Source organism: Haliaeetus albicilla, chromosome 22, assembly GCF_947461875.1.
Source record: "Haliaeetus albicilla chromosome 22, bHalAlb1.1, whole genome shotgun sequence".
Lineage (NCBI taxonomy): Eukaryota > Metazoa > Chordata > Aves > Accipitriformes > Accipitridae > Haliaeetus > Haliaeetus albicilla.
In genome coordinates, this window is record NC_091504.1 from 9,448,285 (window position 1) to 9,461,280 (window position 12,996).

Here is a 12,996-nt window from a genome sequence, read left to right on the forward strand (position 1 = left end):
TGAAGTTTGTTTCCTTTTCAGTAGAGACTGCTAGTGTCTTTGCAGAGCAGTGTGTCCTGGGTCTGGAGTCTCTGTAGGGAAGACAGCCACATGTTTTGGAGGGGCTTCTCAGGGGCACAGAGGTCATTCAGGATTTTTTGCCTTTTCCTCTTGGTGCTGAAGTGTTGTGTGTGCTCCTAGTTTAATAAAACATTTTTATGTCTCATCATGGATGTGTCTGAGGCACAAGCTGACACAGGGTCTGTTTCTAATCCTAGTTCAGGAATGTTTGAGATTGCAGAAGCATCTGGTGTCAGAACTGGGACTAAGATTATTATACATCTCAAAGAAGACTGCAAGGAGTTTGCAAATGAAGACCGAGTCAAGGGTGAGTGGAGGAGGGAAATGCGGAGGGGCTATATGATGTCTGTCGGGGGCCTGTGAGTGACAGGTGAACTTACAGTGTTTTTCCTCTCTTGCAACACCTTTCACCTGCTGGTACTGAGGAAATTCTTACTGTGTTGTTTTCACAAATGTGACTCTTCTATGTCTTCTTTCCATTCCAGAGGTGGTGACAAAATACAGCAACTTCATCAGCTTCCCACTGTACCTCAATGGGAGAAGAATTAACACATTACAGGTGAGCAGGAGGGCCAGAGGCAGGTCACTTATGGAGGTGAACCATTGTAATCCTCCGCTGGAGTCAGGAAACAGCATAAAGCTGCCGCTGTCCCTGGAAATCAGGGGAGGATTGTCCAGGATATCACAGACCCTGTAGCAATCAGTTAATGAGAACAAAAGGAGATGATCCAGCAGAAGTCATGCCTGGAACTGCTTGTTTGCTTTTGTTGGACAGAATTCTTGCAGATTAGCAAAGCAGTTTTTATTTACAGTTATCTTCTAGATCTTCCCTTAATCAGAATTACTCTTTCAATGCTTTATAATACTTTAACTGTTTAAGCCAGGTGACATGTTGGTGATGTAGGGATTGCTCCAATCACTGGTGTGCTGACACCTCTTGCTGCAGTTCTTTCTGTCCTTCAGCATGGGATAGCCAGTGCCAGTGAATGGTTCCTTTTCTTAGTGGCTCAGCTCACAGCCTGATTTTCTTCACAGCTCCTAGCTGAGCACTGCTTCATGTTGGCATTTTCTGACCACTTAAAATTATATTGCAGCCAGGTCTGTTTTAGTCAGAAGTTCTTGGCCCGATTGCAGGAATCACCTAGGTGAAATTAATTATCTTCAGAACAGAAATCTATGAATCATTTTTCTCCAGCATCTTCTTTTCTGGTTGTTTAAAGCTTCCTCGCATAAGAGAGCAAGTAGAGAGTATGTATGTGGTTTTTTTGTTTCCTGGAATGTGGCACTGTATGGACAGACTTTCAAGACTGTACTTAAATATTTTATGATGTTAATTTATCTAAGCTTCTGTAATTGGTGTTATTAGTCACTGAAATTTATTTGGATTCCTGCATGATAGTTTCTGTTCTGAAGGCTTTCTAGCTGTTACCCTTAAATTACAAAACCAGAAATAGATTTAGACAGCTGTTTGTTCTTTCTACCTGACAATCAATAGAACAGACTCCCTGGAGAAGAGTAGTACTAGAGCAAGGGGTGAAATGCCCTTAATAGAGTCATGTACTTTTATCTTCTTATCAGAAAGTCTGTTTTCCCTTGGGATACAGCAACAGCTTTTTTCTCATTATGCTCCCATTTCAGGCCTTTTCTTTATCCAGGATCTTGTTTTTGCATTTTTCTGCACATCAACCTCAATTCATTGTAAACAGAGCCATAGTTAGTTCCCTGGTGTGGATTTTCCCAGATAAGCTCTTGAATGCTTGCCGTGTAGCTGACAATGTGGAGTTAGAGGCTTTTCCAGTCTAACTGATAACTGTAGCTACAAGTAAGCCTCTGGGAAAGCAGCACTTTACCTAACAACAGCTGCTAGAAAGCACCTTAGTACCCAGTTGAGTCCATAATCCTACCTGTGATCCTGCAAACCCTCCAGGACACTTGCGTGTGCTGGAAATGTTATGAAGCCACTTGTGGAACAAGGCTTTGAGGCAGAAAGTTTTAAGGAGTGTGGCAGCATGGCAAGGGCTGCCAGAGCCCTGAATCCCTTGGACTCTGGTGGGTGGAGGGTGGGCTGGATCTTTGTATTGCCCCCAGTAATCGCTCCTGTTACTCATTAGGGTTTGACTGGCTAAGAGTGGCAGTGAGTGTAGTGGGCTTCACCCAGCTGGAAACATGAGATTCTTAATTGAGTCCCAATGCTTGTTAAATGGGCAGAACCTCCCGCATCTTTGCTAGATGCTGGTCTTTTGCTGAGGTACTGAAAACTTAAATACGATGTGAGAATGGGCTGAATGCTCCAGAAAGCGTTGAGGGCTTTAGAGCAGCAGCAGGTGGAAAGCAGGGCCACAGGAAAGGACCTGGTCTGGAGGTCATGACTTCAATTCACGTCTTGATGTGTGAAATGGTACTGCTGGACCGTTTTCTGACCCTGCAGCAGGGACAGCCGAGTGGTTCACAAAGCATCTCCCAAACTGCTCCAAAACAAATCAGCAGAAAAACAGGCAATTCGAGAGTTGCTTCACAAGCACTCAGCTGACCCTGTGGTGGGATGGTGACCTCCGTCAGGGAGGCAGGCCAGTTGCAACAGACCCATTTAAACTTTCACTTTTCTTTTGCTTGCCTTGAGACACTTGACCAGTAGTGCCAGTCAGCTGAGCTGTAGTAACTGTCCAGGATGCTCTTGGCCAGTAGCAAGTGTGAGGCAATGGAGGTTAGCCAAATTCCTTTTGTTTTGGGCTAAACAAAGCTGCCTTATATATGTTGCAGGGCAAGCGTACCTGTATGAGAGGTGACCCGAGATCAGCTGAGGCGCAGTAATTTGTTAGTCTGTGGTAATGTGCCTGAACCATAATACATCCCACTGCCCTCGGGCTGTGCAGAGGAGTCTGGCTGTTTGAAAGATTGTATTTCCTTGCTCCAGCATCCTGGAGGGAAAGTGTAACTGAAAGAAGAGCCCTGTGCTGTGAGGCCGCAGGTCTTGAGAGCTGATGGGAACTCGTCTCCCTGTTCCTTCATAGGCACTCTGGATGCTGGACCCCAAGGACATCGGCGAGTGGCAGCACGAGGAGTTCTACCGCTTCATAGCGCAGGCTTACGACAAGCCCCGCTACGTCCTGCACTACAAGACCGATGCTCCCCTCAACATTCGCAGCATCTTCTATGTGCCTGAGCAAGTATGTGCCCTTCTGTCCAGGGAATAGTGGGACATCTGCCCACTTGCTCTGAAGAGGAGAGAATAGGAGAGTTCCGTAGGAAAGGAGGCAGCTAAGGCTGCAGAATGGCAAGGAGGAATATCCAGTGTGGTATCTCTGTAGTAGGCTGGGTGCTACAGGATAGCTGTGGGGATACGGAGCCATGACAGGAGCGGGGAGATGGTTCAGGTAGATCCCTAGGGAAGACAGCCAAGATTTCAGCTCTCGTTACATTCAGCACTAGTAGGGAAGACCACAGTGTGACCTGGTCAGCTGGTGCAGCCACAGAGATACTGCAGCATAGTGTGCAGCTGGGCACCCTGCACGGTGCTGGTGTTACCTTTCTGTCTCTTGTTCCTGCAGAAACCATCCATGTTTGACATCAGCAGGGAACTGGGCTCCAGTGTTGCCCTCTATAGCCGCAAAATTCTCATCCAAACCAAAGCTGCAGACATCCTGCCTAAATGGCTGCGTTTTCTTAGAGGTGTGTGCTGGGACCAGGAATAGCGGGCTGTGGACCATGGCTTCCCCAGGGGGGAAGGCAAGATGCTGCCTTCCTGAGCCTGGCACTCATGTTTGCCTTGCTGTTCAAGGGTTGCTCTGTGTTCCAGGTGTTGTGGACAGTGAGGATATACCCCTGAACCTCAGCAGGGAGCTGCTGCAGGAGAGTGCCCTTATCAGGTAAGCAAGAGGTAGATCCTGTGGACTGCTGAGGCTCTTCCAGCTTCTTGCTGGTTGAAGAGGGGACATTGTGAGATAGTTAGAGGGGCTTGGAGGGAACTGGCACGTAAGCTGCAGCATTTTCATCTGTGAGAATTTCTGTAGTCTGTAAAGTGAGTTGTTTCTCAGCCGTGCTGGTCACATCTTGACATGTGGGAGCAGCATCCTGTGTCATACAGTCTGCTGCCGCCTGCATGGGCCACGTGCCCCTCATGTCCAAGGCTGTCTTTTGGTATCTCTGGTCCACAGCAGTAACAGTGCATTTGCTATTTAAAGTGTCTGGTCTGCACCACCAAGTGGTTTGGAAAACAAAACCAAACAGTGTCAGCTGTCAATATTAGGAAGCTGGGCCATACTTTAGTGTCACTGTTATTTATGTATAAATCTTCAAACAGCACCTTGCGCCTCTTGTTTCCAGACTTCCTTCAAAGCTTTGCTGTGCTCACACACACATTTGTCAAAAACTGACAGCCAGCCAGCAGGGTTCTCATTTGGTGCTGAGGCCCAGTGAAGCTGGCTGCTGGCAGGCCAGTCTCCTCAAAGAACCCCTTAGACCTGGCTTTGGTTTTTCCTTCTTTTTTGTCCTTCAAGTCCCCTCTCAAACATCTGCCATTGTTGGAACTTGAAGGAAGTATAAGAGTAGGCTCTTACTCCTTAGTATTGGCACTGTTATCTTGTTAGGTTTGATGGCTAACTTTGTATTCTACAGCTGGTGAAATGCCTCTACCTTCACTATGGTCACCAAATTAACCCTGTCACTTCACAGTGGATTTTCAGGCCTTCAGAAAGTGTTCCTCCAAGGGTAACCCTTTCATAGCCACTTCCTCTCCATGTTTAAGGGTAGCTGTGGGAGTGAGGCAGATGCCCTGTGCACAGCTGGTTATGTGCTGCAGCATCACCGAGTCACAAGTTACTGAAGATTTGAGTTTCAGCAGTACATTTATGCCACAGCTCTAGCTATCTCTCCAGCTCAAGAGCTGCTCTTGACTGAGATACAAAGAACAGATGTAGAGCCATGAGGGAGAGGAGACAGTGGACCCAGGGTTTCTCCTTTGTCCTCATGTTTGCAAATGCATCACTAAAACACTGCGCAGGGAAAGAGATGTTCATCTGAAATCTCTTGTCTTGGTCCAGCAGCTATCTTTAAAAAGGCTTGTTTCTGCTGCAGGAAGCTCCGAGATGTTTTGCAGAAGAGGTTGATCAAGTTCTTCATTGACCAGAGCAAGAAGGACCCTGAGAAATATGCCAAATTCTTTGAGGACTATGGAGTATTCATGAGAGAGGGGATTGTCACGATAGCAGAGCAGGATGTCAAGGTACCAGGAGTCCTGAAGCACTGCAGCTGATGGGAAAGATTAGTGGCTCCTACTGTGACCTGGGATGAGGGTGGACTGCTACTTCTCTGTGAATCATACACACCTGTAACTTGTGTTCCTGGGTCTAACAAGACCTACAGATTCTCTAGTGCTGAAACTCACTTTTTTCTGACTGGGTGCTGCTTCCCACTTAATTTGAGACACTGCAGAGTCTCTGTACCCACACTGTGTTGTCAGCCCTCCCTGAAGCAATATGAACTACAACAGGCAATAAACTAGGCCTTTCTCCTACTGTTGTCCTCTGCCTGGATTCCCATTTCCAGGAGAGCTTGACCTACATCCTGTCTAGGTCACTTTTCTGCCTCCTTAATATCTGGAGCAGGAAAGGAGGGACTCAGAATCCCCTGAGCCTTTTTGCAGGGCTGCAAACAGGCCTGCATGCTACAAAGGGAATTCTTGGGGCTGGGAGTGGTCAGACAGAGCTATAGTCGCCTTGCCTCAGCTCACAGGAGCACATTTCTTCCAGGAGGACATAGCAAAGCTGCTACGTTATGAATCGTCTGCCCTGCCCGCAGGCCAGCTGACCAGCCTGACTGACTATGCCTCCCGCATGAAGGCAGGGAGCAGAAACATCTACTACCTGTGTGCACCCAACCGGCACCTGGCCGAGCACTCCCCGTACTTTGAGGCCATGAAGAAAAAGGACATGGAGGTGGGTGAGCAATGTACCATGGCCAGGGGAACACCCTGAGCTACTACATCAGTCGTCAGGGCTCACCTGGATCTCAGAGCTGAGCAGGGCAGTGAGGCCTGTGATAGACCCTCACCACTGCGGTGTCTTTGCCCGGGCTCCCTCTGTCTCCACTCAGACTGGCTACTGTGGCATGGGGCCAGGAAGGACCTGTCACACACTCTGTGCAGGTGGGTTAGTACTTGTGCAGACATCTAGTTCTAACATCTGTTTAATACCTTTGCTGAACCCCAGAGCAGGAGCCTAGGAGCTGCTATGCAGGGCTGGTAATGGCATCATAGGTGTCCTCTGAAGGCAGGTGGCCCTTCCAGGACTGGAGTCAGTGCTGGTTCTCACTTTCCATGGGACAGCAGGACTTGTTCAGCTGCAGATCTGCCACCCATGGTAACAAGCCCTCCAAGGGTTTGCTTTCATTTGGGGCCCTGAACCTGTTAGTTTCCCTTGTGATGTTCTTGCTCTTTGGTGCGGAGTTGCTTTGGGAACGAGGAGATGCTGTTACATCCCGAACTATGTGTTATTGTCCCTTTTCTGGCACAGGTTCTGTTCTGCTATGAGCAATTTGATGAGCTGACACTCTTGCACCTTCGGGAGTTTGACAAGAAGAAGCTGATCTCGGTGGAGACAGATATTGTTGTTGATCACTATAAGGAAGAGAAGTTTGAGGAGAGCCGCCCAGGTATTGTGAGGTTCCCCTGGCCCTTCCTGCTGCATGCAGTCCTGCCGCCCTGTGCCAGCCAGTGAGGGTACACCTCCTCCAGTGCTCTTGCAGCTCCTGAGCATGTGAGCAAGAGCACTCCTTTCCATCCTGCCATTCTCATGCTCTGAGGCAACTTGCAGTTCTTGCAGATCCCTTTTATCCCACGTGATCAAAGTTTAAGCAATTTGCAGATTTAAACAGATGGAATGTCACATGTGGAGTTTCCATGATTTGAGTTTTAACAACACGCATATGTCTGGTGCCCTGACAGAGGCAGGCAGGCACTGGCAGGGCATGAGCCTGCCCTCTCTGGGTATGGCACAGTCTGGGATGAGGGCATATACGTAGGTGTGTGCTGAGTGGTGCTGCCTTCCCATTTCCACAAGAGAACAGATAAATGGAAGTATGAAATGGACTGAGCTCGGGAGTAAAGCTCACTGTCCATTGGCATGCTAATGCATGCTGAGATGTGCCCTCTTTCCCCTGCCAGCTGCAGAACGTCTGACAGAGAAAGAGGCTGAGGATCTGATGGCCTGGATGAGAAATGCCTTAGGCTCTCGAGTCACTGGTGTTAAGGTAGGTATTCTGTGTCTGGGTAACTGAGTACAGGAGATCCATGGAGGAAATAATCTAGGGAAAAAAAGATTGTGGCAGCAGATCCCAAATCAACCACCGATTTTTCTTTGGACCCTGAGAGAAATCATTCTTCATGCCTCCTTTCTGAAAATGGTATGAATGCTGTCATTTGTCATTTGGATGGTCAGCGTGGCAGCCGAAGAACCACATCTTAATGAGTAATGAGCAAAGCCCATTTTACTAATTCATGCTCAGGTTACTAAAAGAACAGGCTGGTGACTGTCTTGCCTGTGGACTGGAAAGGCTTATTGGCAAGAAGTGCTTTGGGTCCAGCTGCGAGCTACTGCCTGTGGACCAGTGGGGCCATTTGAGTCCCCAGCTTCCTGGCTGGTTTAGGCAGCTCCTGTGGGGCGGGGATGAATCGTGTGGGGGCTTGGTGTGGATCTGTGCTGAGGAGACTCCAAGTCCTTGAACCTCCCCCACCTCTAACCCATGTACATTTTCTATCTCGGCACCAATTGCTGGTTTTGCCACAGGTGACTACACGGCTGGACACCCACCCTGCCATGATCACTGTGCTCGAGATGGGCGCTGCCCGCCACTTTCTTCGCATGCAGCAGCTGGCCAAGACCCAAGAGGAGCGTGCCCAGCTCCTGCAGCCCACCCTGGAGATCAACACAGGGTAAGGGGAAACAATACCAGTGCTGGGCCTGGGGCACTGCAGTCTTTCTGGGGTGGAGGCAGAGAGGAGGCAATGTAAGGCTCCCAGTTAGCAGAGCCCTCCCCATAAAGTGCAGTGTGTGCTACAGTGCCTTAATCTGTGAGGCTGCATGGCACAGTTGACGTGAGCCGCCCACACACACTATGTCCAGCCCTCTGAGGACCATGGGCATTATAGGGACAGGATGGGAGGGAAGAGAGAAGCCCCCAGAACAGTAGCAAGGAACTTGGAGCTATTCTGGCCTTTAGGTAGAACCTTTTTCTGTCCCACCTTGGCTTAGCTGCTCATTCTGGAAGTAAATTTCTCATTGTGTCCAAAAATACCAAGTCTCAGTGTTCATCTCCCTTACAGGCATGCTCTGATTAAGAAGCTTAACGAGCTGAAGGACAGTCAGCCTGATCTGGCTCAGCTGTTGCTTGATCAGGTGAGAGCCAGGCCTTCTCCAGAAGCAGCACCATCCTCCCCAGAGCCAGCTTGCAGACCATGTGCAGCAGGGAACAGGGCGAAGCCCTTCTAGTGGGCAAGAATCACATCCTTCTGTGGTCCCTGCTCTGGGTATTTCTGGCACCTGTGGTGCATGTGTTTTCCTACCAGATGACCTAGTGTCGTGGTTTAACCCCAGCCAGCAACTAAGCACCACGCAGCCGCTCACTCACTCCCCCGCCATCCAGTGGGATGGGGGAGAAAATCAGGAAAAGAAGTAAAACTCCTGGGTTGAGATAAGAACGATTTAATAGAACAGAAAAGAAGAAACTAATAATGATAATGATAACACTAATAAAATGACAACAGTAGTAATAAAAGGATTGAAATGTACAAATGATGCGCAGGGCAATTGCTCACCACCTGCCGACCGACACCCAGCCAGTCCCCGAGCGGCGATTCCCCGCCCCCCACTTCCCAGTTCCTAAACTAGATGGGACGTCCCATGGTATGGAATACACTGTTGGCCAGTTTGGGTCAGGTGCCCTGGCTGGGCACGAGAAGCTGAAAAATCCTTGACTATAGTCTAAACACTACTGAGCAACAACTGAAAACATCAGTGTTATCAACATTCTTCACATACTGAACTCAAAACATAGGACTGTACCAGCTACTAGGAAGACAGTTAACTATATCCCAGCTGAAACCAGGACACCTAGAAGACATGCTTGGTCTCAGCATGCAGGTCCTGACAATCACTTCCTCCCCAGCTCTCATCCAGCTCGCTCTTACTGCTTTCTTCTCTTTTTCAGATTTATGAGAATGCCATGATAGCAGCAGGACTGAATGAGGATCCCAGACCAATGGTGAGCCGGCTCAATGAACTCCTCACCAGAATCCTGGAGAAGAACTGAGCCCCAGAAGACTGAAGGATGAACTCTGTGCTGGCGTCTCTTTCCTCAAGTGCAGTCACTGTGTCAGCTATTGCAGCATCTGCTTGCAGGCACTGTGCAGCGAGGGGTTCATGTGGCAGAGGGCCAGGGAGAATGCAGGGGACTTCCGATCCTCACTGCACACAGAGGAGCCAGTTGTAATTATTAGATCATATGTCATCAGCCTGTTCAAAGTATGATGTTCTTAGTGGGAGCAAAATCCAGAGGTTGCTGCTAAAACAATATGCCCAAATTTCTGACACAAGCCTGAAGAGCCTCTTTTCATACTGTTTCTAGAAATGGCCTTTCCCAAAACAGATGTTGGCAGCAAGATTCCCAGTTAGGTCTGTGAATACACCCCCCATCCACTGAATCCCTGTGTACCATTGTGCTCCGAACAAGTACTGACAGAATTAGTTAATGTTAAGAAACCTCCACCTCTGACCAGGCAGGCGGAGTTTGCCAGCATGGAGATAGATTGCTGCCATTAGCAGACACAAGATCCTGTTGGTGGAACATATCAGTACAGTCCCATGGCAGAAAAGATCCTCGAGCTGCTGGATAATTGGGTTCATCCTGGTCTTGTTGTGGAGAAAGGGAAGTAACTGGGAAACAGCTTTCCAGTGTGTGGCTTTTTGGAGAGTCTCCAGGGTTTTTCCCTTTTCTGTGGGATAAACTGCATGTCTAGCTGATCTGTATTTTGATAAATAAACTCCTCTTCTTTTCCAGACCCCTCCACTCTTCTCTATTCCCCTTGCTTTGTTGGTCTTTGTGTCCTCCAGCTGGTGATTTGTTGGTTCTTCTCTCTTCAGATGCTGCTTGGTTCTTCAGGGCTTCAAGCACTGGACAGTGGTGGGAAGAGAGGGCTGTGAAAAAAACAGTAGGTAGTAGCAGAGAGTGTGGAGGGAAGACAGGAGAATCTGTAGCTGTGAACCCTGTTGGCCTTGTCTTAGAAAACGGAGTTTAGCCCTTTGAATCCTTTCTAAGGAGCAATGGCCGTTCAACAGAAGAGGCCTTCGTAACAGAAAATGCCACACTAGATTTCCCTTTGTGCGTCTGGTTTACACCATGCAAACTGGTTTACAAGAATTCTTTCACCTGCTCAGTGGAGGCTCCGAGGCAGCTGTGATATTTGTTTAGCTTATCTTTAAATTGCCAGATTAAGATTCTGGAACTGGATTTGGTTAACTGGGTGCTCTGCTGGACAGGAAAACCTCCAGCTCTTTAAGCTAAAGGAAGACTGGCTGTGGAAAGAGGAATGCAAAGGGTCTGCTGCATAGGGTACCATTTTAGATGTTTTATTAATATCACCTAAAATTTAATTTTTTATTCAGATGCAGAAGAACTAATATGTGACAGTTCAGAGGGTGTTGAGAAGAACAAGGAGCCACCTTCTACATCCTACACACCTTCTGATATGTTGTATCAGAAATAGTGTGGCCAGCAGGAGCAGGGAGGTGATCATCCCCCTGTACTCAGCACTAGTGAGGCCGGAGTTTTGGGCCGTGTTCAGTTTTGGGCCCCTCACTACAAGAAAGATACTGAGGAGCTGGAGTGTGTCCAAAGAAGGGCAGTGAAGCTGGTGAAGGGTCCAGAGCACAAGTCTTATGAGGAGCAGCTGAGGGAACTGGAGTTGTTTAGTCTGGAGAAAAGGAAGCTGAGGGGAGATCTTACCGCTCTCTACAACTACCTGAAAGGAGGTTGTAGCGAGGTGGGGGTCAGTCTCTTCTCCCAAGTAACAAGCGTTAGGATGAGAGGAAGTGGCCTCAAGTTGTGCCAGGGGAGGTTTAGATTGGATATTAGGAAAAATTTCTTCACTGAAAGTGTTGTCAAGCATTGGAGCAGGCTGCCCAGGCAGATGGTTGAGTCACCATCCCTGGAGGGATTTAAAAGACATGTAGACAATCGCGCTTAGGGACATCGTTTAGTGGTGGACTTGGCAGTGCTAGGTTAACGGTTGGACTTGATGATCTTAAAGGTCTTTTCCAACCTAAATGATTCTGTGATTCTAGGGTAGCTGTAGCTCAGCTGGAGGCCACAGGTCTTGATCCAGCTCCTAGTAAGATATGGATGGCATCTTTTGATTACGCTGGGTTTCCTTGATCATGCAGTAACAAAATACCCTTAAATTGTCCATCCTCAAAGATCAGAAGAGTAAGCCAGCACCTAAGCTGGTACAGGTAAACATGTAAGGCTTTATTCCTGGAAGTTGACAACATATGTGGAATTCAGCTATACACTTTGGAGACTGGGCAGCATTCTTGTTTTCCAAGTAGATATAAGATCCTTTGCCATCAAAATTGACATAAATACGGAGGAAAAATTACTAGATGCTATACATGGACACACAGAGCCTTGTAGGATGCTTGAAAGGAGCAATACGATGTGGCCACTTCACAATACAGGGTGTTTCATGAACACAGGCTGAAGAAATTAAAACCTTTGGTGATTTTCTGATGCTAACAGTACAGCAGGTGAGTGCATTTACCTGCAAGCTGGTCACCTGGTGCTCACTGATAAAGTGCCTAAAATAGCATGTGTTGATATAATGCCTGAACTGAACTGAAGCTGGATGCTAGTTTATAAAATTTGATGCAGTGTGAAGCAGAGCATGCTTACTATGGGACAGTCATGAACTGTATGACACATCTTTAACCTCTGCAGTCCTGGGAATCCTCCGGGAATCCCAGCAGCCCTCCAGGTGCTAATTTTTTGCCATGAGAGATTTGTGACTAAAAGATCAAATAAGATTCCTGTTACTGGAGTGCAAACCTACCCTTTGTCACTGAACCCATCAAACACAGTGAAAGGTGATGATAGTCCTGGGAGCCTGTACACAGCAAGGAGCAGGAGCAGCAGGATCAGGAGGGTGTTTTGACCCAAATCTCACATACTTTGCATTGCTGCTTTGTCTGATGCTTTGTCTAAGCTGCATCGTTGCATGCACCAGCAGCCTCTGTCCGGGTGTCCCCTTTCAGGCTCAGCTTTCCCTTTTATTTTGCAAAGACCTGCAGAGAGTGCTGGTGTATGAAGATTTTATGCATGGCTAACAGAACAGATCCTAGTGGAAAAGGGGAATGTATGGCATCATGTTGATGAACACAAACTGAAGTGCTGATAGCAATACAGGCAAGTCGCTCGAAAGCTAGTCTGTAGGTGACTGTGTCTGAAAGGGCCTCCACACAGCGTGCAACAGAGGCTCAGCGTAAAGGATGAGTTGTTTCAAAGGTGATGGTAAAAGGGAAGCACGGGTAGCTAGTTAGAACCTGTTTTTTCACTTTCTGCACAACCTCAAAACATGCTGTGCAGCAGAGAAGGCTTGTGTGGATCTTGCATCAGAATTTCAGTGCTGTTTGTAGTGGTGAAGCTGCGGTTGTGCTCTTCCAGCTCCCATGCTCTTCCAGCTCCCATCCTCTCCACTCAGACACTAAATGACTCGTCCTCAGCTGTGTTGTATCCCTGAGCAGTTTCCGGCTTGTGCTCTTCCTGCAGCAAGAGTAGTGCCCCGTGATTCCTCTAGCATATTGAGGTGAACCAAGACTGTGCAACATGTGGGAATGCCAGCATGGGCTAGTTGTGTCCTTTACTTCTGCATTTGCTCTACCAGATTTCCCC

At 48.0% G+C, this 12,996-nt stretch overlaps 2 protein-coding genes across 2 annotated transcripts in view; one reads left to right on the plus strand and one right to left on the minus strand.

Annotated features, from left to right (window-relative positions):
- Nucleotides 1-10,111, plus strand: part of TRAP1 (TNF receptor associated protein 1) — a 28,326-nt gene extending 18,215 nt beyond the window's left edge. The window contains exons 7-18 of the mRNA XM_069809752.1: nucleotides 258-367; nucleotides 546-619; nucleotides 3,072-3,227; nucleotides 3,609-3,729; nucleotides 3,857-3,926; nucleotides 5,134-5,281; nucleotides 5,808-5,993; nucleotides 6,570-6,708; nucleotides 7,220-7,305; nucleotides 7,842-7,987; nucleotides 8,378-8,450; nucleotides 9,262-10,111. Coding sequence (XP_069665853.1) covers nucleotides 258-367; nucleotides 546-619; nucleotides 3,072-3,227; nucleotides 3,609-3,729; nucleotides 3,857-3,926; nucleotides 5,134-5,281; nucleotides 5,808-5,993; nucleotides 6,570-6,708; nucleotides 7,220-7,305; nucleotides 7,842-7,987; nucleotides 8,378-8,450; nucleotides 9,262-9,363 — 1,411 coding nt within the window. The 3' untranslated portion in view covers nucleotides 9,364-10,111. The remainder of the gene's footprint in view (nucleotides 1-257; nucleotides 368-545; nucleotides 620-3,071; nucleotides 3,228-3,608; nucleotides 3,730-3,856; nucleotides 3,927-5,133; nucleotides 5,282-5,807; nucleotides 5,994-6,569; nucleotides 6,709-7,219; nucleotides 7,306-7,841; nucleotides 7,988-8,377; nucleotides 8,451-9,261) is intronic.
- Nucleotides 1-12,996, minus strand: part of VASN (vasorin) — a 347,445-nt gene that overhangs the window by 328,296 nt on the left and 6,153 nt on the right. The gene's annotated exons all lie outside the window — the stretch shown is intronic.